Source organism: Cuculus canorus, chromosome 5, assembly GCF_017976375.1.
Source record: "Cuculus canorus isolate bCucCan1 chromosome 5, bCucCan1.pri, whole genome shotgun sequence".
Classification (NCBI taxonomy): domain Eukaryota; kingdom Metazoa; phylum Chordata; class Aves; order Cuculiformes; family Cuculidae; genus Cuculus; species Cuculus canorus.
The window spans coordinates 23,695,350-23,720,272 of NC_071405.1; the positions used below are offsets into that span (position 1 = coordinate 23,695,350).

The following is a 24,923-nucleotide window of genomic DNA, read 5'->3' on the forward strand; positions in this document are numbered from 1 at the left end:
GTAATTCAACTTACCTTATGCCTTTCCAGGGATCCTCTTTGTGTGAGCGTCCTTCAGCAGGTATAAACTCTCTGTTGGCTCAGAGGTTACCAAAGTGTATCTCAATTGCACCTTCAACAGCTGCTTTTTTGCCAAAAGATTGGCGACACCTTTGGGAAACTCAGAAAAACCAAGTGACTTCTGCCACAAGTTAAAGCTCAGCATGGTGACACAGGATGAGACCATCTCACCTCCTAACAGGAACATGTCCGTATCTCGTAACCTGCAGGAAATTCTCTCTCTGTCCCCACCATGCTGCTGTTTCCCAAGGTCCTTCAGCATGTAAATGCTCATAGTTTCCTTCTTCTGCCCATCTCAGCAGAGGCAAGAACCTGGAAGTGCAGCAAAGACTCAGTAAAATAGATGGGGGCAACAAGCCATCCTAACAGGTATTTTTTTGCCAGATGTTTATCTCTCTAGTTTCTTCATGAGGCAGTGAACATGTTTCATTTACACTGACAGCATAATTGAAACATCTTTTTGCACCTTGGCTGCGGATCTCCAAGACAGATATTTCATTTCACACACTAAAAATGGGCTTCGTGTGGCTGAACTTGGGACTGTGCCAGCACTGTATGGTGTCTACATGTGGAATAGCAGTCATTGTCTGCAGAGGATGAAGGACATGTAGAAGGTGAGTTGGCCTGTCCTAGAGTGAGCCCCTGTGGTACAGCCGCAGGCACATGGTTCTTCCCTTAGTTTATAAGGGGAGAAAGGCCTCACTCTTTCAGAATGAGGTGATATGAATATAATACAGCTGTCCAGGAGATCTGCCTGTTTCTATTCACAGTATTGAACAACACAAAGAAAGAGACACAAAGAAAGCTGAGAACACAGCAATTTCTATGCAAACACTATCAGAATCCATACAAAGTTTTGTCAAAATCTAGGAGGCAAGGGCAGTGAAATAATTTGTAGTTATCACAGCTATTCCAGAGTCCAGGCTAAAATATCTGTGCTCTCCATCTGCAGAAAACCAGACTGATCTAATTCTTTTCCAGGCTGTTATGCTGCTAAGGAGAAAACAGCTGACGTGCGGCCTTGCAACTACTGGTTGTGTGAGGGACCCATGGATGATTGTGTATGTGTTAGGAGTAACCAGCTGGACCCACTATGAATGCATGCGTGAATTTCCATTAAAATACAGAAAAGAAGGTTGGCCATGGGTAAGTGGAGTTCTTCAAGACGGATAACCACGTGGACTTGAACTCCTGTGCTGTTGCTCTTCCCCCTGTTAGCACAGAACAGGGAATTTTAGTTTGAGAAGAACTGTGGCCATAAGGTGGTCCATATGCCAGTCCTCTGATGCAGTGGGGAAGGTGGGGCCCAACTGCCCTTGAACCAATACTTCAAGAGGAAAACTATTCCTGCCTTCAGTAATTGCAGTAGAAAGTCAGTCAAAGTATTGATGTACATGGTCCTCCACAAACTGGCATTTCCCATAAAACACTACTAAAAGACATCGTGCTAAAAACAGTAGACTGGGTTTATTAAGTTAGTTCACTTTTAGCCTTTCTTCACACTTTCACTTTTAGATTCCCCCACAAATACATTCTCTTTTTCCCAATAAACACTGTCTGTTAAACAGATAGACCCTCTTAGAGTTTAATACATGAAGGGAATATTCATTTTGATTTTAGTTACAAAACTTTCTGTGAGTGAACACTGATCCAATAAGGCCTTGTTAATATCTGTTTTCATCCATTCGCCTGATTACATAAGATGAAAACAAGCACGTGTTCATATAGGACAGGGTGAAAGACTGAAGGGAATTCAGGATCTGCCAAGCGTGACTGTGTTACTATTGATATGGTTGGTTAAATAAACAAGAAAAAGGATCTGTGTTAACGGGAGCTACACGTGGCTAATAGGACTGGACTTAAGGAATTCAATGATTTTTCAATTAAAGAAGCCAAGACAAGCAAGGAAAGAAATTCTAAAACAATGAAAATTATACGGTAACTCATATTGTTAAAAATACTTAAGGCTAAATAGAAACAATATTATCACAATATGCAAAAAGTGATACAGACCTTCTTAGATGCATCTATCATCCTATTAGTGTTTTTATAAATACTAAAAAATTCTCACAGAACTTAATCATCAAAGGTATCTGCTGGGCCTAAAACATGTAAGAAACAAGCATAGAAACTGTAATAAGACCTTGCAGTAAAATCCTGCTACAGATAGTAAAATCCTATATTTGTTGTGATTAATAATTGTTTGAAAAACACATCAATAACTAATAAGTAAATTCTGAAATCTGAAAACAAGCCCAGTTCTAGACTTCATGCAAACGTGCATTTTCTGCACCACAAATACCCACACTGGTTTACAGCACATGGTGTATTTCCTGCCTCAAGGCTTGGCCGTCGCTTGACACAAACACAGAGCAAATCCGAGCAACACAAATGAGATGAAGGAGGATGTGGGTAAGAGACACGATGAGAAGACAGCGACTGCAATGTATGATATGGGGTCGGAGGGTGAAAAGGGAAATGTCCCTTGAGCTGCAGGCACAGGTATGTTTGGGGCAAAATGTTTGAGCACTATGGGCAAGGATGAAGCAAGAGAGTGTGGGGAACGTTTAAGACAACAGTGAATGAAGAGCTAAGGAAGCATCAGGAAGTAATGAGAACAGATACTGAGATCAAGACTACAAACTGACTTCAAGACATGAGAATGTGACTGCATAACAGAGAGTCTGGCAAGGGCAGAGAGCTAGAATCATAGGACGGTTTGGGTTGGGAGGGACCATTCAAGGTCATTTAACCAAACACCCCTGAAATAAGCAGGGGTATTTTCCACTAGATCAGGTTGCTCAGAGCCCCACCAAATCTGAACTTGAATGTTTTCAGGAATAGAGCATCCACAACCTCTCTGGGCAACCTGTGCCAGTGTTTCACAACCCTAATGGTAAAAAAATTCCTTCCTTATATGTAGTCTAAATCTACCCTCTTTTAGTTTAAAACCATTACTCCTTGTCCTATCACTACAGTCCCTACTAAAAAGCCTGTCCCCATCATTCTTATATTCCCCCTTTAATAATTGAAAGGCTGCAATAAGGCATCCCTGGACACCTCTTTTCTTCAGGCTGAACAATCCCAACGCAGCATTCCTGCATAGGAGAGTTGTTCCAACCTTCTGATCATTTTTGTCGCCCTCCTCTGGACCCAGTCCAACAGGTCCATGTCCTTCCTGTGCTGAAGGCTCCAGAGGTAGAAGCAGATTTCCAGGTGGGGTCTTTAAATTAAGGCGCAAAGAGATGACAACAGCATGAAAAGATGGCAAAATGGTGAGCGCTGGTTGATAGATGACTAAAACCTTTAGCAAAGGAAGGAGGCAGGGAAAGGGTAGAGAAAGCTGGAACTAGGTCTGGAGGGGAAACAGGGTACAGGAAGTGAACTCAAAGGTAGGAAATAGTTGAAGATCACACTCTGGGTTGAAGAACAGAAAGGTCTCTAGTGTTGAAAAGAAGAAGTTGTGAAGAAAGGGAAGTTGCTGGAGATAATGTGGGCTCGGCCAGACTGCGGCAGCTGGTTCCACTACCTGAGCTGTAGGGCAGGATCTAGCAAGGGTCCTTTATTTGCATATTTTATGCAAAGAGTTTTCTGCTAACACATCATGTGGTTGTTCTTAGAAGTGGTTTTAAGGACATAACAAAACATTAAAAATATACTGTTCCACATCAAACATACATTACGCACAGCTATTCAGGAACAACTTAAGCAAGAGAAAATAGCAACAGCAGAGAGATCCTCCAGTCAATGAAATACCAAAGCTGCATTTGAACACTGTGTGCCCTGACTGATCTAAAATTAGTCTACCTGTAGAAGGAACAACTTTGCCAGATAGCTGGGAGGGCTAATGGAAATGGAGAACAAATTGGACAGTCCTCCCACTTACACAATGCTGTTAATACAGCTCCGTAAAGCATTCTACCCCTTTGTCTTATCCACTTATGGAATAAATAAGCTGTAAGCAAGCTCAAGAAACTGCAGAAATTGAAGTTTACCCATCTTAACCTTATCTTAGTTAAATCCCAAATAAATAGGCACAAGGTCTATTCCACACAGCTCATGCCTGCCTGTTTTCTCCATTTGTGTTTTCATGGAGTCATAGAATATCTTGTGTTGGGAAGGACCCATAAGGGTCATTGAGTCCAAGTGCCTGCTCCTCACAGAACTACCTAACACTAAACCATATGATAAAGAGCATCATCCAGATGATCCTTGAACTCTGACAGTCTTTTGCACTGCTATGAGCAAGCAATCTTTTCAGATGCTGCAGCTGGACATCTCCAAGTAACCAGTGGCTCTAAAACACACACATTGGTTATTTAGGTATTTTAGGGGCTCACAGTACACACACACACACGCAAATTCCACGTTTTGGATAACTAGAGAAAAGAATCCTCTTGCAAACAGGCAGGGAAGCATTTTCCATGGCTTTTGGTCAGAGATATTTAAAGTAACAAGGGAACATAGACTTCCACATCCCATAACCTCCAAAATCCCCTGTGAAATGGTAAAACAATCAGAACAGCACTACTACAAAATGCTTGCTTCAGTTCTTCACAGACATACTTCTTGCAGAAAACTCCCCCATCCTTCTAATACAAGCCTCTAGGGATGCCTCAGCAGTCCGCTGGGGAGTTGTGCTTCTCCAGCTAGAATACCCCTCTCTAACTCTCATATTCTTCCTCAGCAGTGTGTTCCCTAACACAAACTGTGCGCCACTCACCATTATTATGTCTCACACTTTCAGAGCATGCCAACTACTGAAAAAGTGAGTGAGATCATCTTTGAATCGTGCATTTCAGGGATTTTCACATAGAGGTACCCAGTGTTCCTAGTGTGGCAGCCCAGCTCCATCCTGAATCCGAAGGCAGCCAGCTCCTGATGTTGGAGAGGAGGGGCAGCCTCTTATATTTTACCTAATGAAGTTTTCTCAAAGCAGAGGCTGCTTAGCTCTCCCATAAACTCATCTCACACTATAAATCAAAAACATTAAACTAACACGATTCTATGCCAGGGGACAGGACAAGGGGGAATGGCCTCAAGCTCTGCCAGGGGAGGTTCAGGCTGGACACCAGGGAGAAGTTTTTCACTGAAAGGGTCACTGGGCATTGGAACAGGCTGCCCAGGGAGGCGTTTGAGTCACATTCCCTGGAGATGTTTAAGGGACAGGTGGACGAGGTGCTGAGGGGCATGGTTTAGGGATTGTTAGGAATGGTTGGACTCGATGACCCAGTGAGTCCCTTCCAACCCAGGGATTCTATGATTCTATATCAATCGACTTGATTTCATGAGAGTCTGGTGCAATGAGTCCCACCAATAGCTTCATTTTTACCTTCTTAAGCACTCTCTCCTATATCAGGCCTTTCAAATCACGCCATAGAGTGTTACTCACTGAAGAAGGAGCTGGGCTCTTTCTGTTTTCCCTTTGTGCAACACGTGGCTAACGCCAATGATTAGATCTATTGCTCTTCCTCATTCTGGTATGTAACACACACGTACTTTGGCATAGCCTCACCATCAGAGCTACACAATCCTCAGTTATGACAGTCTCTGGTTAAAAACATGCAAGTATTTTAAATAGAGCTGATCAGAACAGTGTCTGGGAATGACAGAGCGCTGATGTTAGTTTCCATGGTATTCTGTGTTTTGTTTTGGACATGCCTTAGGTTCCTAGTTTCTGCACAATAGCCACATTTCCATTGTCCTGTTCTTAGTGAAAACTAATTTTGCTTCCCCAGCATTATTGCTCAAAAAAAACCCAACAGCCAATAAAAACTGTCCCATGCACAGCTTCATCAGGCGTAAGGTAGTCAGCCACTGGACTTCCTGCTCATCTATGTTATTCAATAATGGGATCCTTCACAGCCCCCTAAATCTGAATTAACCTCAACTATGTGTCATATTTCATCAACTCACATCTCACCGTCTTCAGGACTCAAGTTAGCCTTCTAGGAGATTTCCCATTCGAGCAGCTTTTAAACTGGAGCTTTCTGTTGTCTACTGTTCTCTTCATACTTCTGAAGAAATCTTTGTGACTGAAATTCAAATGCCATTTAGTTTTTCAAAACTTACCGTAGCTTCTCCCAGTCACCTCAAACTACTGCCGGTACTCCAAACCATACTACTTCCTAGTTGATGCCATTGTCTTTTAGTTCTTACGGCAGCCTCTAATACCAGCCTTGAAGACAGATCTCCACAGCCCAGTCTATTTCTCCAGTCTAGTAATGCCTCATATCCTCATTTGTTATTTTGAGTAACTGAAATATTTCATTCTGTACTGTTGATTCTGCCTGGCACTTGCAATTTGCAAAAACATTCTCAAATTTCCACCTTGCCTCGAACATCTCCAGTGCCGCCAGGATCTGATATTCCACGTCTCTGATAGGCAGAGAAGCAATAGTTAAGTTTTGTTGGTGAAGCTTTACCAGAACTGATTTCTGCCCCCTTCCCAACTTGCATGTAAAAATGCAAAACCACAATTCAAATGTTCTCAGCACAGCTGGGTTCATGTTTAAACAAAGAGGTGTTCATCTCTTTACATCCATTTAATATCCAGGTTGTAGTCATTTCACGTGAACTAACAATTTCTGGAGCACTTCTGGCACGTTCTGTCTTAAAGTCATTTACCTTTGGATGAACTTCTCATATACCCCCAAACATCCTGATGATCAAAAAAAATTTCCAACCACATGGTGTTCCTTGATGCGTCACTCTCTAAGCCATTTCTACAATGCACTCATACTTGGAAATTCCCTCGTTACGTAAACTCTATTTTTTAATTCTCCTAAAGATTTTATGTTCTGAACTCAATTAACGGAAATCAGAAAAGGTCTGTTCACCTCACAATCACTTCCCAAGTTTGAGGGACAGCTGAAGAACATCTAATATTATAAAAACGTTTCCACGACATAGTGTCTCTGCGAAGGACCTTGGCTTCATATGTCCTATGAAGGAGAGCCTGTCACTGTGGAGCACGCAGCTCCCTAGAAGCAGTTTCCTCAAGCGACTGTTTCTTTTACTTCAAGCAAATACCATCGTAATGCAACGCACGCAATTTTAACCATTTGTTTCCTCACATTAAATAGCTTCACTGCCTTCAGTTTGAGTGCATGGCAGGGAGTGGGTCATGCCAAAGGCACAACCCCTTGGCTTTCTCGGAAACCTTTTGGCTACTTAGCTGCCTCCTTGGGATGGGATTCCCTTCAAAAATCTGTCCTTTAATAGAAAACATGATCCAGAGGCTTAAAGAGCCACATACACAAACAGAGGTGCTCCATTATTGAACAGTGTTACTTGAAGTGTTAAGTCCAGAACCATTCCCACTGTTATTTAGCACACATAATTAGCAATCCTCTGAGAGCACGCGCTTCCCCCAGTGTCAGGAAATACCAGCATCCTACAGCCCTTGGCCACGCGGAGCTGGGAAAAGCCCACGCGCTAAAGCCTAGGGCTCCTAGAGAGACACCCTTTTCCTTGGTGCTCAACATATACCAGTGCATGGCTGCAGCCTGCAGCTTGCCAGCTTACTGCTGGCACTGCTACTCCGTAGCCTTTGGTTGTACAAATCAAAACAGCCACTATTTCATCACAGTTCTCCTTTTCTTCTTGGAAGGAATCCAGAAGACTGGGGTGGTCTGGAAGGTCCACCCCCTCTACTTTTCCCTTGCAGAAACACCTCTCCCGGCGGGTCCTGCTACCGCACACACGCTGGCACCTTGCAGCAGCTCTTCCTGCCCAGCTCCACCGGCACAAAGCAGGAGGATCTGCCAATTACTCCTCCTCTAAACACAATTGACTTCTCTCCCACGTTAGCTCTCACACACACAAACACCCGTTCATCCTACAACCGCTCTGAGCAGGCAGAAAGGCAAAGAGCAGCAGCACCTCAGCTGCACGCAGACCTTTTCTCCCACCAACCCTATTTCTCACCTGATAGTGCAATGCACAGGGGGAGCACGCCGACCTGGGAGCCACCTCAGCACAGTTGAAAACAATTAACTAATTGCATAGACTGCAAAATGACTGCACCTGCCACACAGGACAGGCCCCTATACCAAAATTTTCCTTACCGTTCTCAGGAAGGTCCAAGCGCCAGGTGCTTCAGTAGCTGTTCCACACTATAATGTCAGTACTTAAAATTATCCTGTACTGGAAAGGCATGTTGTAGGCATTAATTATTCAAATTTGGTAGAACTGATAAAGTAAATAACGGTGAATGCCTCAGAAAATGACATCTAAAGTGTGGGGCAGGCATTGGGACACACTAAAGGACAACCAAGTGACTGGGCTGATATTTATAGCAAAAGCATATCTACAGTCCCTGACAATGAGCAGATCAATTCCTTAGCACGGCAAGCGGCCTCCAGAAAGGAGCTGAAACAAGGGAGAAATACCAGTCTTTGACGATCAGGCCAAGAATCAATACTGAGAGGGTATTTCTAGAAGAATTTCAGTTTACCAAAACCACTCAGTACATTTTAAAATTGCTGTATAGCATACAATTTTAAAATTATTGCAAAACTATGGTCTGCAATTAAAATAGCACAGAACGCAGAAAGCTCCTTTTGCCAATCTCTTCATGTTCAAAGCTGAATCATTTCTCACTTTTGTAAGGCATCATGAGTGTGTTAAGCATGAAACAGACTGTACATAATGCAGTCCTGGTCAAAATTGACAGCCTGCTTGGCACTGTCTGAAGTGATCAGAGAAGCATAAAAATTGAACGGTTTGATTCTACAGTGACCTGGAAGTCATTTAATTTGCATGATCAATCCTCCTAAAGTCTTCAGTAAGAAGCCTACAATCAAATGCAAAGATTTCTGATACAACTTTTGTGGCATTACAGAAATGAACTAAGCTCAGCCACACCAAGCTGGAAATCAATGCCGAGGCTTTACACAAAGCCATTGCAGACAGATCTCCATCCAGCACCATTAAGCATGGTTTGCTTTTTCTATTCCAAGGAAAAACAAAAGTACAACATCCATCTATTTTATTTTAATCTTTATTATAAACAATTTTGTAGTTTCCAGAATTGGATCACTACATACTAGACAACAAAAACATCCTCAGCTGAATCAGTTTTAGCTTATACTAGATTAAATCAGAACCAGCAAAACAAGTATTATTTTTTTAACCATTTAGTCTATTTCAAGAAAAACAGCTTTACAAACAGGAAATTAGAGATACACATTTGATCATATATACATAAGCAGCTGATGACACTCTGGAGAGAAACATATAAGGAATTTCTTTGCACATAAATAGATTTTTAAAAGTATATTTCTTTCACATGTTTACAAAATTATTTTGCTTTCTATACTGAGCAAAGTCCTTCGAGACATAAACAAGGATTTCTAAGAGACAAAATCCCACACATTGCCTAGGATGTGGGCTGCCATGCGCACAAGGATGTAATAATACAATTTACACAGCATTCTTATACAATACTTGAGCTTCTTATATACATACAAGACACTTTTGTACATGAGATGCCACCTTTGCAATTGCAATGGCATCTCCCCTGAAAGGCTGCACTAGTTCCAGTGTTTATATAAAAAAGAAAACTTAAGTTTCAAAATGCAGCACCACTTGGCTTGCAGAGTCAAGGATCCTCTGAGCTGCCGCTAGAGTGAAGGCAGTGGGGTAATGACAGTGGCCTCTGTGTTTACACAGTCCCAGTGCGGAAGGTTAAGATGTGATCCTTGAAGTCTACATGTTACCTCTTCAAAATGCAGCTGTGGCAAGAACTGGTTTTAACAAATCCGTAGTTAAAGCCACACGCTTTTGCTCTTCAGCTTTCTTTAATCTACTTAAGCCAAGTCTCTAGTTCTGTCGTTGGGGGAGTTTGGCTTTTATACGACCTTTTCAGTACTATTAATTTATGCACCAATGGCGGGGTTGGATTCAGCACACGTGTGACCTGTGGAACTCTTCTTTAATGCAGGTAGGAGGGTGCCCAGTGCAGCAATGACAGAGGACCCTGCTGAGCTTCTTCTGGAGTGGGGAATGCTCAACACCTGTGAGAACCAGGTGCCAAGCTGGCTGTGGGATTCACTCAGGCTTCTACTTTGTTTTAGGCACAGTAGTGTCAAAAGAAGGGCTGAAGTTTTGCTCTTTGTTTCTCTTGATCATACTTTGTCCATCCAGAAAACAGTACTCAGAGGACACTCAGATCAGCACACAAGTGATACCTTTTAGGACCTGGCACAGCGTCTAGACAAACTGCTACCCAGATGTCAGCAATGCCAAACAAGCACACAACTAGCTGCATCTGTGGGTTACACACACCCATACTCATACCAAATGGTCTGCTGATCCCCCTGGGGATCCGGAGACCCAGGAGTGCTATTGGAGTTACTTCCTCTCATGGTCTCCTCCACAGTACCAGTGCTGCTTTCTGGCAGCTTATCCTGGCATTTGGTAAGTAGGGCATCATCCTGGCCTTGCCCATGAGAAATATTTCCCTCAGTGCTGCTGGAAACAGCTCTGACAGGGGCTGCTGTGGCCACTTCCCCAGTACGAGGGGCTGGCTTGGGTTTGACTTTAGAGGAAGTGTGTGAAGCTGGCGAGTAGTGCTGCCCAGGGTTCACACGCTCCTGTTGCTGCACATGCAGATTGCTGGTGGATGCAGTGGGTGAGGCAGAAAACTGATGGAAGGAGAGTGGCCTCTCATCTTTTGATGAGGCCAGGGAAAGGCGCCTCGCCTCAAGCTGCCGACAGCGGGAATCAACACCTTGCAAGGAGCCTGCCACCTTTGTAGACTGTGGTCTCTCTCTTAAGGTTGCCTGGGAGCTCACTGGTGTAGAAGCTCTAGTGGTATGACTGACAGTGTCCTTGCCCACACGCAGATCTGCTGCTGACTTCTGAGGGCTCTCCTGCCTGTACGTCTCTGGCCCAGCACCTCTGAGGAGGTCTGCAGAAGCTAAGCTAAATGCTCTGCTCAGTGATGTACTCCTTCTGCTCGTGGTTCCAGGCTGCTGCGGCTGTGCCATCTGCCGCATTCCACTGGTGGGCTGGTGCTGTGGCGTGTGAGAAAGCTTAAGGGACCCCTGGGAGTTTGTCAGAGGCTCCGGTTCAACTTTTCTGAGGTTTGGCTTCATGTAATTTCCAGGCTTGGCCGTTCTTCCTTCATCATTGGTGACAGTCATCTTTACAGTTGGAGCAACAAGACTAGTGGGTATCTTAGTAGCCTCTTTTCTGGGTGGCTGAACCAGCAGGCTCCCAGTAGCTGAAGGCTCATTTGGTTTCCTAAAATAATCGCTGAGCAAGTCATCTCTGTTACTGGAGCTGTCCTGGTGTGAGAAAATACGCACGTGACACATTAATGACAACACTTTTTGTTTAAAGAATCATGCAGAGCTTTTTGTCCAGATAATCTTCCTTCCCACTTAATTCAACTCAAATACAACCATAGATGTTATATTTCATTTGGGAACAGAAAATACTTTTACAATGGATATAAATCTAAAACAAGGATATGGATCAAGGGGAACAAGCCCATCATAATCCAATCATGACAGCTTTGTTTGCCAGATTGTCTTTGATTTAAAACTTTTCACCTCGCTTGCAACCCAGACAGCAGCTCTTTTGCCTCCTTTCACATCAGCCACTGTCACTGTAACATCAATATCATATCAATGACAGTCATTGGTATCAGCAGATACCAATGATGGTCTGTCATCTTCCGGAATACAGTTCACCTGGATAGCATACTACTCATAAATTCAGGGATATAACAGGAGAGAATACCTTGGGGAGATGTGCTAGCATTACAAGGAGGTTTTATTGCTTCTCCATCAATTCCTCTCACCTCTCCCAGTCACTATACTACAAATGCTAAAAGCTGCATGTACAATATAATGAAATGTAACCAAAAATCTTTTAAAAAATGGAGAAATTGTTGCTTGCCCATGATTAAATTGCAAATTTCAAGTCAGACAATTAACCTGGCAGTAAAAGAAAATATGCAATGAAAATTTCATGGGGATTGCCCATTCAACCCAGAAATGGTGATGCTTGGTCAGCTGCCACTGGACTATTAGTACAAGGCATGCTCAGAATAGTTAAGGGACGTGCTGTCTTAACAAAAGACGTGCTGAAAAAGCTTATGGAATTTATTTCTTTACTCTTCTCTAGGGAGTATGTTAAAGCTTAATATACTGATTACTGACATCCCAAATGTTTTATTTCAGTCACAAAACTTGTTTGCTAGAGGGGAACACCATCAACGGTAACAGTGCAGCAGGAAGACTTCTGTGCTCAACTAAATGTTAAAGAGGGTTATTTTTACCTTCACTTTAAACTTCTGTTATGCACATTATCATTACAGAATGACTAGTCCTCCAAAAACACGTATGTTTATGAACAAGCACTGGAAACACTTTACAAGCAATTAACACCAGTGATCTGGCAACCTTTAAAATAGCAGCCAAGAGTGACAGTCTGCTTCTATAGGTATTAATACACTAGCAAAAGCTGTGGTAAATTGGGAGCTATTGCCTTCATAGAATCATAGAATCACCAGGTTGGAAAGGACACACTGGATCATCGAGTCCAACCATTCCTAACACTCCCTTAAACTATGCCCCTAAGCACTTCATCAACCCTCCAGGGAAGGTGACTCGACCACCTCCCTGGGCAGCCTGTTACAGTGCCCAATGACTCTTTCTGTGAAGAATTTTTTTCTGATATCCAGCCTGAACCTCCCCTGGCGGAGCTTGAGGCCATTCCCCCTTGTCCTGTCCCCTGTCACTTGGGAGAAGAGGCCAGCTCCCTCCTCTCCACAACCTCCTTTCAGGTAGTTGTAGAGAGCAATAAGGTCTGCCATCAGCCTCCTCTTCTCCAGGCTAAACAACCCCAGCTCTCTCAGCTGCTCCTCATAAGCAAGAACAACAGATACCCTGGGGACACACAGGGAAGCAGATCTCCTATTTCTCCTGCCTGTTCTGTGCCTCACGCTGTTTGGACATGAACAACTGAGGACCAATTCAAGTGACTGCAAAGGTTCCCGATGGAGGGAAGGGCATAGGGAGTAGCAAGAGGGATACAGTACATCAGCTTCTAACAGATACTGGTGCAATGAAATAATTTCACTCATTTAAACTGCACCAACACTGAAAAGCAACAAGGATGACAAGAGGAATTAAAATGGAGACACGGTCAGGTAGTTAAACACAGAAGAGAAAAACTCCAAATTTTAAATCATTCTAAAAAGCTCAGAATTGTGTTTAGGGTAATAAGGGAATAGGAGGTATATTTAAACATTGCTCTGAAAACTCAAGGACCAGAATTTACTCTTGCCATAAAATGGTACAGCTCTGTTGATTTCGATACTGTTACCAAGGTGTACATGAAATAGAAATATCTGCTAACTTACACAACCAGTGAATTGTTCTTAAGATACTGACAAGCTCAACACCACACTGCCTCACTACTGTACAGCGTGTCCAAGCAGTAAAAGACAAACATCACCCAGAAAACATCTAATTTCTGACAAAGCACTTCAGCACACAGCATATTCTTGCAGTCACTGAATCAACAGAACAGTGCCAGTCACCACAAAAGCATGCATCATGGTGAAAGCATTGAGAATTTCCTTCAGCAAGAAAAATATTCTATCTCAAATGCACTAGTAGTATTTTCAGGTTAGGTGATTGTTTTAACAACTGCATATTTTGCACTTCAAATGAAAATTAATGTTAGGTTTCATTTCTAATTACGGATTTAGTAGCTGGAAATTACACAGAAAACTGATCATTTCACAAATAGAAGTACCCAGAGCTGAGAACTGATGATATAATAAAAAACCCTTGACTGCAAGTGTTTAATATTAAAAAGTCCCAGCAGTCCAATGCATAATATTTGCAGTAAATTATCTGCCTGACTTGCCATAGCTGATACACCAAAATAAATTAGCAGAGTGCCGTGTGGAAGTGAATTCTGCCTTAGTTGCTTGAATTTTTTTATTCATCTCTGTAAGTTTCATATGTATAAATAAGGATATTCTTGTCTTTCCTTGTTTCCCTATGCCCTCATCCACCTGAATCAGCTTTGAACAGTTTTTTTGACATCTGAGATAAGCTACCGAGCTCTGTTTACTTACATTTGGTGGGGATAGCCTGTTGCTCTCTTCCAAGAACTCTTCCAAAGTTACCATCTCACTGCCAGGTGAGGCAGACCGTTGCCTGCCTATGTAAGACTGGGATGGAGTACCTTTTTGAGGCATATCGTAAGAGATCAAACCCTTCCTGTGGGAGGAGGACTCATGCCTGCTGCTGGGGCTTAAGATGGCAGAAGCAGAGTGAAAGGAACAGGTCTCTCTGAGCAAGGCTGGTGTCTCTCTGCTTGGCACCATATCTTCACTGCTGAGGCTCTCGGTTCTACCATGGATATGATCTAAGGAACCTGAGGAGAAGAATAAACATCATTAAAGACACTATTCTTCCTTCTTCTTCTCACTCAGGTAGGAACTTTATCATCCAGGGCTACTTCCACATAGACAAGGGGGCATTTTTGACCTTAATTTCTTCTCCCACAGAACTCAAGGCAGTCAGAACTACCAAACATCTTACAGCACACATTTTTAGTACCTGTGTTAAACAAGCACAACTGCTTGTCTAAAGAATATGAATAACACAGATGGTTAGTGGGTCTCTTTACCACCTCTGTGCCACTAAAAGATCTCCCAGTCTTGGCTGTATGTAGTCTGAGAGCCAGAACCTGCCACTGGGAAAGCAGAAAGAGAATTTTTGTACAATGTTGGGTCTCCTGGCATCCTTCAAGGATGCACAATTTCAGCAAAAGCAAATCTCCAGAACACCCTGATTCCATACACAAGCTGTGCACAGAGTAATCACAGCAGAGACCTGTTGCTGTAGAAGGAGTATGAACGGCCTGAAACTTCCCACAATACGTCACTCAGACTGAAGCAAAACTATACTGCCTGCCTTAAAAGCCACCCCTTGCCAGAATCAATCTTAGAAAAATACTTCTTGCCAGCAGTTTTGATTCCCAAGAGAGTCATGTCCAGATTGCATAATCATTAGAATTTCAAAACAGTCTTCAAATTTAATTGAAAGGAGAACGGCATTTTGCACATAGTTTCATAGAATTTCACTTCCTGTTTGTCAGAACTCAGCTGTAAAACATTTACCTTTCAAATTGAGAGGTGAACTACTGCTGGAAGCATTTCTACTGCTCTCTAAACTGTTTGGCCTGGATACTGAAAAACACAAAACAAACATTGAACAAACAGACCTTAAGTTCCTTTGATTTTCTAAACGACTTGGCTACAGTCTGCCTTCTGAAAATAGGATCCCTGCAACTAAGTCACTTTGAAAACATTAATAATGTCATACACACAGCATGCCAAGAACCCAGACAGCGTAGAAACCATTTCCATTTTTTCAAGTCAAATGGTTCAGGACCCATCTTGCTTTTCTCACTTATGTTTTGGAGAAAGAAATACATTCTGTGTTCGGTTTTTTACAGCAAATATAAACAAAGTAATGTAAACAATGACAAAGTTTAACAATAAGTTGTTGTCTCTTTCTCAGTTTGCGTCTTTGGAAGGAGCTGGTAACCAGCCTGCAAATTAAGTATTCCCAAATCTCCTAAGCAGGCAGTGCTGCTGCTGCACCAGTGCTCCTGCCACACATCCACACCTCCCCCAATTTTTAATTGCTGATTCACTCCCTTAAGGAAGCAATTGAACACTGTCCAGAAAATGCAGCAACAAGTCTGCAGAATATGCATTAGAGGGTCTATTTGCTGGGGCAAAGCAACTTGTCTCAATGTCAGCATTGTGTTTGAAAATTTATTTTGGGAAAATGTCCATTAAAAACTTTTCAGTAGAATAACAGAAGTGCTTAGACTCACATACCCAAACACGCTGTGTGTTACTACATCTCATTCTATCATGACAATTTAACTAACATGCACCAGGACAGTTCATGTCCATGCAACCTAACAAGTCTTAATGTGGAGGTTTAAAGCACTCATATATCCTACAAGCTTACCGTGCTGTCTGGCACTTGCAAATTCCACCTCAGGGGACTGTTCACATAGATTATCTTCTGAATTATAGCCTGAAAAGAAATAAAACGTAAAAGGCAATACTAAACACAGGAAGGTTAATTTATATCAGTCTCCAATACATCCTAGCAGTAGACTGAGCACCCAGTAGAAGACTGAGGTGATCAAGAGGTTTTTACAGAGCCAACACTGGAAGAACAGCCATCCTCTAACCACTGCTGTGACTCCTGGGGCAGGGAACCGCAGGAGAACTGACATCTAAATGCGGTCTGTTGAGTTGATGACAAGACTAAGGAAAACCTCTATCTGATCAATTAAGGAGATAAGAGAAAATACTACTGCTGTATTTTGGTACTTGAATGCCACTAGAAGCTCTGTTTCACCCAAGCAGGAACTACAAAGTAGCTTGACTTGTACTAACAGCTGGTACATCAAATGCACCGCACACCTTTTGGTCTGCTCTGGAGCCTGGAGATGGGGGTGGAAGTGTGCAGATGAATAGCTGAGGTTGAGTAAGTCCTGGGACCCAGTTCCACACGGCACTGTTTTGTTGCAGACTCTGCTGAGATTTCAACATTGTCATTGCTGTCTCCGAGATGGGAATCTCTGTTATGCCTTAGGTCCATTAGCACTGAGGGGAGGAGAGGTAAATAAATACAAGTCAATGAAAAATAGCATCAGGAGACATGTATTTTATCTGCCCATACAAACATGACAAGCAGGCACAAAGAAACTGCACAACAGAGGCACCAGTTTTGCAAGCTTCTCCATGAACAGTTCAGTATTGGATAGGAAATTTCTGCCACCAGTTTTTCAACCATGTATGCTCTCTGTAAAGTGTGGGAGTGACAAGGGCTGCTTAGTGCCAGTGGGAGGGTTGATATTATACATGCAACCATTATTGTGAAAGGAGGAAGAAAAGGAGCAAAGATGTGAATGCAGAAAAGACTGAGGTGTGAAATTCCCATAACATTATTACTTGCAAGTACATTTTATAAATTTTTATTTTAGAAATAAAATAAAATAAAATAAAATAAAATAAAATAAAATAAAATAAAATAAAATAAAATAAAATAAAATAAGGAAAGAGTGACAGAAGTCACGCTCTTGTTCAAAGAGAAATAATGCCCATTTGGAAACTATCTAGCTTGATCTGTACACTAAGCTTACTGTTTTCAGATTGAGCTCTTTGCTGTGTAAGAGCTCAGACTCTGCAAGGTTAAAACTCTGATGCTCTTATGATGCTCTGGCACAATGATTTTTAAGTGGAATTTCTGGGGTCTTAGCATGAGAACAACAAAAACTACCTGCTAGAATGCTGTTTAGATTCAGAAGGTTGAAGACATTTTTCCTAGTGATGAGGTAGGTTAATTGATTTCTTGTAATGTCAATGTAATGTTTTAAGGCACACAAAATACAACTAAATCTAAATAATTTTCTATAGGAAACACCCTTAACGAGATGCAAGGTTCTAGCTTTCTATACATTTCTATGGAGTACTTCCTTAACTAATGGTAACTAAATGCTGAAAACAGAGCTGAGTGTGGTGGTCAAAATAAACAACTTACAGAAACAACAGACAGACAGTTAGTTAAAAGCACGGAGCAGCAGCAAAGCTGTATTAGAAAAATGGACCGAGCTACTGTTATCTTAGCCGACTTCAGAAACCATGTTTTCTCCCAATCAGCATGGGCTCCACAGCACAGTGCTGGCACTTTCTCTCACAACTGAAGTTTATGGCATGCCTGTAGGGGCAGTTACTGGCTAAAGCTTGTCATGCAAAGCTCTACTTCTAATTGACCTTGTAAGTGCACTTAACACCTCCCATAGATGCCAGAGTTACTAACTACAAATCCCAAAATGGGCAGGAAAAGGCTGCTGTGCCAGTGTCCTTGGTTGTGCCACTGAGGGACGACTTCTCAGAGTGAGAAGGGAGATGAGACCTTTTGCTGAGCTCCCTGTAGCCTATTGCCTGTGGTGCACGCGTTTCCCTGTCACAGAGTGGTCTGTGCTGGACTCGACCCACACATTCATTTCAAAAGCTATCAAGTTTCGACTGTCAGACAATATGAATTCCAGGCAATGGATTCATGATGAAGGTTATCCCCAACCTCAAGAAAACAAATCTACTTTCTTCTTCCATAAAAATCTGTCAAAACTGATGCAGCACGAACTGAAACTTTAGGTCAATTCAAGACGAATTTTCATAGCTGAAGTGTAAAACCTTTCTAAACAACAGGTTTGAATGTAAACATCAAGACATTTTGCAGAGAATCATTTTTCAAACAGCTTCCACTCTGTACTCAAAGTTAGATTGTTTAAAAGCAGACAAAGACGTTAAAAACCCTGCCATTTTTAGCATTTAGTGGCATAGAATATTGGAAAAATCTTCAGTATCTGAGAATGTATTAGATTTGCATTAAATTTATATTTTAGTAGGACTACAACACTGTAGAAAGCACAGCAACAGCAAATCAGTTCAACACTTTAACTGGACGCAATGCAAGTATGTGATCGCAAGAAAATATCAAAGCACATAGCAATTTCACTTACTTATAACATGCACCACAGCCAATATACATACGCAAAGTGTATGCCATGAGGTCCCCTAAAAATGTGCTGCATTGAAGAAATGATCCACAGTGTGCAACAGTGATTCATCTTCTACAGGAAAACTTAAGTCCATGTTCATTAATGTGTGCTTGTATTTAGAGTACTGTAAAGACATGCTGAGTGTTTCTATCAAGGTGTGTGTTCTTTTAAGGCACGTGGTATTTTTATTTTTATTTTTGTTAAAATAATTATCAGAAATAAATTAAGATAAATGCTAAAGATAAGGTGTTAGAAATCTCCCAATTCCGGGAAAGAAAGAGGTTCATTAGGAGAGGATGGGATGTCGGAAGAAGACCAGAATCGGAGCCGATTAGACAGAGACTGACGATTCGATGGAGACTTAGGAGACTTTTCTTTATCCTTGATTTTGCTTCTCAAAAAGGCAATCTTTTTGCGCTGCGCAGCTAAATTGTTATCACCCAGGTATCCCAAAAAGAAGAAGAAAAAAAAAAGTAAAAAACCCCTTGTAAATAAAACTTAAAGTGTCTTAAAACAGACTAAAGGCTACACAACCAGTAAAACCAAAAATAGGATAAACAAAGACTAACACATACATTTGGAGAACTGATTAACGCACAGTTAATCGTAGTTAATCTGACTCAGATTAATCTGAGTCAGATTAACACATATACATAAAATGTAAGCAAGTCCATTAAGAAATTATTGTTAGATCACCCAAACTGTTCTTACTTAATAAAGGAAAATTAAATAGATGTGCATGTTACTTGGTGATAATACACTCAAATTTCCTAGATGACTTCTAGGCTTTACTACTGGTTGTCATCATCTCAACATAAGCACGTATCACCTGACAGCAAGAAGAATGAAGCCCTAGAGACTTTTTGTTATCTCTGGTACTCCACGAGGGCCTTGTTCTGTGCAAATCCAAGCCCAAATTACCAGGTTTAACTTTGGATGCATGTTAAACACTTGACATCTCCTGGAATCACATAAATTATCTACGACACATATTTTTATTTTAACTGCATCAACAACCTCCAAGAATTAGAATGGAGAAAGGGAAACATAAACCCCAATCAAAACAAAAACTTCAGCCAGACAGACACGTGCAGTAGTTTACAACAACAGTTCTACCCTCCTTGGCAGCTCCCCTTCTGCTTCCCACATATCCCACTTGGAAGACAGGAATTTTTATTTAAGGATTAATTTCAAACCTGCTTTTGAAAAGTATTCCTGGAGGACAATGACCTATATCTATAATAGAAGCTGACACAACTGATCTCAATAGAATAAGCAAAGCCTAGGATATATATTACCTTTAATAAAGACCACAAAGTATTTATTTTAAATTTTCTTTTATATTTCCCATAATCAGGAACACTCAATTTACTCTATGAAGTAACTCAACAGAAAAAGAAATCGTTCCACCTTCATAATATTCACTTTAGAGAGTTCAAAAAAAAAATTTCACCATTTTACATTAAGAAATTCTTAGCTTGATTCAAAGTCAAATCATGGGATTATCCTCCAAAATAATTAGATTGCAATAAATTAGCATCTTCTATGTTATTTCTTTTGCATGTGCGCCACCTCCTGGCAGTGGCTGTAAGATCAGCTATTACCCACATGCATAATATTTGCTAGTGAACCATAACATTATATGGTCCAACTTTAAACTGCTGTGCTGCAAAACCCCAGAAAACAAAGTATTTCCATCAACTTTTCAGTACATGCAATACATTCAGGCAAATTGATAAATTATACAAAAGCTGAAGGGAGAAGTATTAGATAAAAGGAACAAACCAAACTAAAACCAAACAAACCAAAAAATCCCACCTTTTAGTTTACTCAGCTTTTTAGTTTAGGGTTTATTTGCTTACTAGTACTTCTAGTTTACTTTAAAAAAGGAATATAAATCATTCCTTACCTTTGTTTGAAGAACCCCCAGGGTTCTCTCTCTCTTCCATAGAGTTTGACCCTTGAGAGTTATTATCCTGAGTCTCCTGTTGATGTTTTAATTTTTGTGAGGCAGATGGAGAGTTTACCATCTCTGGGGATTCAGAATGCCATGGAGGGCTTTCTGCTGCTGGTTTCAACCGTTCCCTTGTAGTCTCCTTCTTTGGTTTGATTAGTTTGACTAAGGCTCTGGCTCCAATCCAGTGGTTTTTCCTGAAAGAGCAGGTTTTGTGAATGAGATTCATAAAACACTACAAAAAATACTCCCCAAAGAAGTTTATAGACATGTTAAAGCCATCAAGCCACCCTACATTCTTATTTGCTTACTCTCATGAATTGGTTGGAAAGATGCAGCATGAATTTCACAAAGATTGAGAACCACTTCTCTTCCAAAGTCAGAATTATTTTACAGAAATGTTTCTTCCCCACGAGCAATGTGAGAAAGACATGCATTCCCTCTGCTAGAAATCTAAATCACACATATGGACCCACAGAAGATATTTGAGCAGTGCGAAAAGTTCTACTACAGGAACAGACTGAGAAGGAAAGAAATGAAAATCGCTTTAAAGATTAATCTCTCTCTTAGCTAAGGCTACCAGTCAGAACTACATATGGTGGAATTAGCTTGGCTCTTCTTTGCCATTCTTAATATAATTTTTTAGCCCTTTCTCTTCAATGGACTGCTTTTTTTCATTTGAAAGAGCAGCTCTGGAAGCTCCTACTGCTGTTTAGTCACCATACTGGGGTTCCTTCCTCCCTGCTAGGGACAAGATTATATTCCTCAGGATGAAGCGGCTCCTTTCTAATTAATACTGCTGCAGAGGGCCCCACATAAAACACTGTGCTCTGTATCAACACAACCTGCTGCTTCAGGGAATGGCTTGTGGAGTGAGAGTGAAGTGGAGGTGACATTGTCCTTATTTCAGATAAAATTTCTGTTATCTCCAGTTATGAGAGCCCTTTCTCAAATCTGTAGAACAATACCAGAACTGAAACCATATGGGACTTACTTTTTTGGAGTAGGATCATAAAACTTGTACTGATCCATTATCTTCTCTTCGAGTTTTTCTTTGTGTCTTCTTAAGGCATTCAACTTATCACTGTGAAGAAGACAAGCACATTCTGAACTATCTCTATGAAATTAGGCATAATCAAAAAATGGTAGACTGAAAGCCACCAAGAGTGGAAAGAAACTGAAACGTTCCTATCACTTAACTTTCAGAATCCCACTGAGCTCATTCACCGTCTATTTAGGGAGGGCAAATGCAAAAGCGTGCCGAACTTGCCGATGGGTGATTTTTGTGCAATAAGCATGAAAGGTGAAAGAACAACAGTAGATCAGTGCCAGATGACTCACTAGTGACTCAGGCAGACTTTTTTTGGTGGGTGTTAAGATTAATCTTATTCTGTTTCTTTTTTTTTTAAATTCATTTGCTGGTTGTTCAATCTTATTCACAGATCACTGACAATTACTCAAGGGTTATATATTTCAAACTTTTTGGTTTTGTGATAACTGGGTATATCATTCCTGTTCTGCCTACTCTGTTGCAACTAGAGAAAAGTTCAATCTTTTTAAGACTACTTTGGTCTCCTGCAAGCAGAGTCAAAGCACTTTCAGCAGTACTACCTAGTCTTACTATTTTACTCATTATTACATTAACTTGTGCAGCAGATGTCAGCAAAGCTTTTTTCATTCAAGCAGTAGGTCTAATGCACCTCCACAGAGCTGTCAGACACCTGGATAAATATGCTTAGAATACATTTGAACTGTATTCAGTCAATTTCAGCAAACAATTTCTAACATTTCAACCATATACTCCCTTTCTGAAATAAAACTCAGTAACTCCCACATCATCCTGAGGTGCTTAGACTAAAATTCTTGTGATGAATAACACTCCTCTTCCTCCTTTCATACCTATAAGGGAAATCCACTGCAGTGAGAACAGGATTCTTTGTAAATGTACAATACGTTTAAACAGGATATCTCACTTAAGCGCATCACCCTGTGCACGGGGGATGCAGAGATTTATGTTGATGCTTGCAACCTTAAAAACAACAAAGGAAATATTTCTTACAGTGCAAATGATGAAAACCAGCAGAGTATGAATATCTGCTGTTCTTCAGGAACCTAACTATAAAATGACTTCCATAAGACTAAATTTTTGTTGCAAATCAGCCTTCTCCAAGCTCTTCAGAAACCTTTGAGATGTACAACTGGATTCAACGTTCCATCTTTTATAACTATGTTTTCCACATGGATTCATCTATACTATTTGAAAAGAGCTGTGCTTGTCCAGGTATCTCCTGGACATCCCTTTGCAGAAAGCCAATGCAAAGAAATTTTCTTCTCCCCACTACATATTATCTCCTGCTAAACATCCCCTTTTGGAGCCAGATATCAAGTAAACCTATCAATCCCCTGCCTATTATTCTACTCCTGACAGATGATTTGTATTCTGTTTCTTTAGATGAGTCTTTTAGGTTTCACAATTCAAATCTCTAGTTTCTTACATGTACTGCTTCTGCTCTTCATGGTACTGTTCCTTGTTCTCCATGTTCTGCTCCAGTAACATCTGATTCTGCTGGCTCAGCATCTGAATCTGACTCAGAAGATGATGGTTTTCTTCTTCCAAATTTCCCTTTAGACGGGACAGCAGCTATTAAACAAGACAGATTAATCTCTCCTCTGCATCTGGCAGATGGAAGCGCACCATAATCAAGCTAACACAACAGTACAGCAACCTAGGATAAAAATCCATAAACTTTGAAGTATGCAGAGGTGTTGTTATGACCACATAGCTTGACCTTCTATATAGAGTGTGCCAAAAACTGAACACTATGAATGGCAGCACTCTAACAGGAACCCAGAAGTATACCTACCTAGAGTTACCTACCTCACAGTGGTTATCCAGCTTGGTCAGAGAGATATCCATGGACTGGTGCTGTTCTTTCAGCTCATCATAGCGAGCCTGCCAACGATTCAGCTCCAGCTGAGAGTTGTTCAAGGAAGTTTTCAGCTCTTTAGTGTGTGAATGCAGCCCTTCGTACTCTGCCTTTAGTTGGTTGTGCAAGAAATTCACCCTAAACTCAAAGAAGCCAGCAGGCTTAGAAGGACACTTCATAGAAAGTATCTCACATTCAAAGATCACACCACCAGTGTGCAGATATCACTAAATCAAACACTACATTACAAAGACTAAATCCTAAAGACATTTTTTTTCTAACCCTATGATTAAATTTTATTTAGAAAATTGTAAAAGCATTATAAAATATTTCAAATCTACAACAGAACTGAAAGGAAAAGAGATGAAACATAAAACTGCTATTTCCTCAGTGTGTAAGAAATACTGTAGTTCTGAAGCAGAACATATGTAAGAGCATTTGGATATAAAGGCAGCTATTTGGCACAAAGAACACTCACAAATGTTTTTTCCTGATGCATGAAATATAAGCATTAAAGCGTCCTGAACTATCAGACACTGTAATGTTGTAAGATGATACTGTCTCATTCTTTTATAGATTTTGGTAAATCTCAAAATGTCTACAAATCATGAAGGCATTCAATTAAATAAATAGACAAAGAAAAAGATCAAGTTCTGTATCTGTTGACAGATCAGCCAAGCCTTGCTCTCTGCCAACACTGCAATGAACGTTTAGCAACATCTTCCTTTGTCCCTAGAGAAACTGTGTTGAAAACAGCAAGTTTGAGGATACCTCCTTTGCAAAGCTCTACAGTGTTCTGCAGTACTTTACAACTGGGACAGCGTATGAAACTTTTATGACTGAACTTAACATGTGATTTTTAAATATGATCCAATCTGACATTACTTTAACTTGATATGCCTTTGGCCCCTCATTTGCACCAAACTATTTCTCAAAACGTCTTTGTAGTATGAACAGTGACACTGAAGTGGTTATAATGGAGAGAGCCCCAGCAGGGATACCGGTTGAGGGGGGGGAAGGTAAGTTTCACTGCTGTGTTTGGATGTGAAGTTTGGATGCTAGCCCAGAAAAGGGGTTTCGACATGAATGCACAGTTACCCAGTGATCATAGGAATCACTAAGCCCACTTTAAGTAACAACAATCAAGTCTCTCTCAACAAATGGCAGCTTTCTCTGTACAGCAGCAAAGAAACAGCCACAGTAACTCCTAGAACTAAATCATATTGTGTAAAAAAAATCATAGAACTATAGAACAGTTTGAGTTGGAAGGGATCTTAAAGATCACCTAGTTCCAACCCCCCTGCCATGGGCAGGGACACGTCCCACTAGATGAGGCTGCCCAAGGCCCCATCCAAC

The 24,923-nt window shown here is 41.1% G+C and overlaps 1 protein-coding gene across 1 annotated transcript in view; it reads right to left on the reverse strand.

Moving 5' to 3' along the window:
* Positions 1-9,089: 9,089 nt before the first annotated feature.
* Positions 9,090-24,923, reverse strand: part of CCDC88C (coiled-coil domain containing 88C) — a 94,819-nt gene continuing 78,985 nt past the window's right edge. Inside the window, exons 22-30 of the mRNA XM_054067603.1 lie at positions 23,519-23,705; positions 23,136-23,281; positions 21,635-21,724; positions 20,596-20,837; positions 16,543-16,725; positions 16,079-16,147; positions 15,214-15,282; positions 14,164-14,465; positions 9,090-11,353 (exon numbers count right to left, since the gene is read on the reverse strand). Coding sequence (XP_053923578.1) covers positions 10,340-11,353; positions 14,164-14,465; positions 15,214-15,282; positions 16,079-16,147; positions 16,543-16,725; positions 20,596-20,837; positions 21,635-21,724; positions 23,136-23,281; positions 23,519-23,705 — 2,302 coding nt within the window. The 3' untranslated portion in view covers positions 9,090-10,339. The remainder of the gene's footprint in view (positions 11,354-14,163; positions 14,466-15,213; positions 15,283-16,078; positions 16,148-16,542; positions 16,726-20,595; positions 20,838-21,634; positions 21,725-23,135; positions 23,282-23,518; positions 23,706-24,923) is intronic.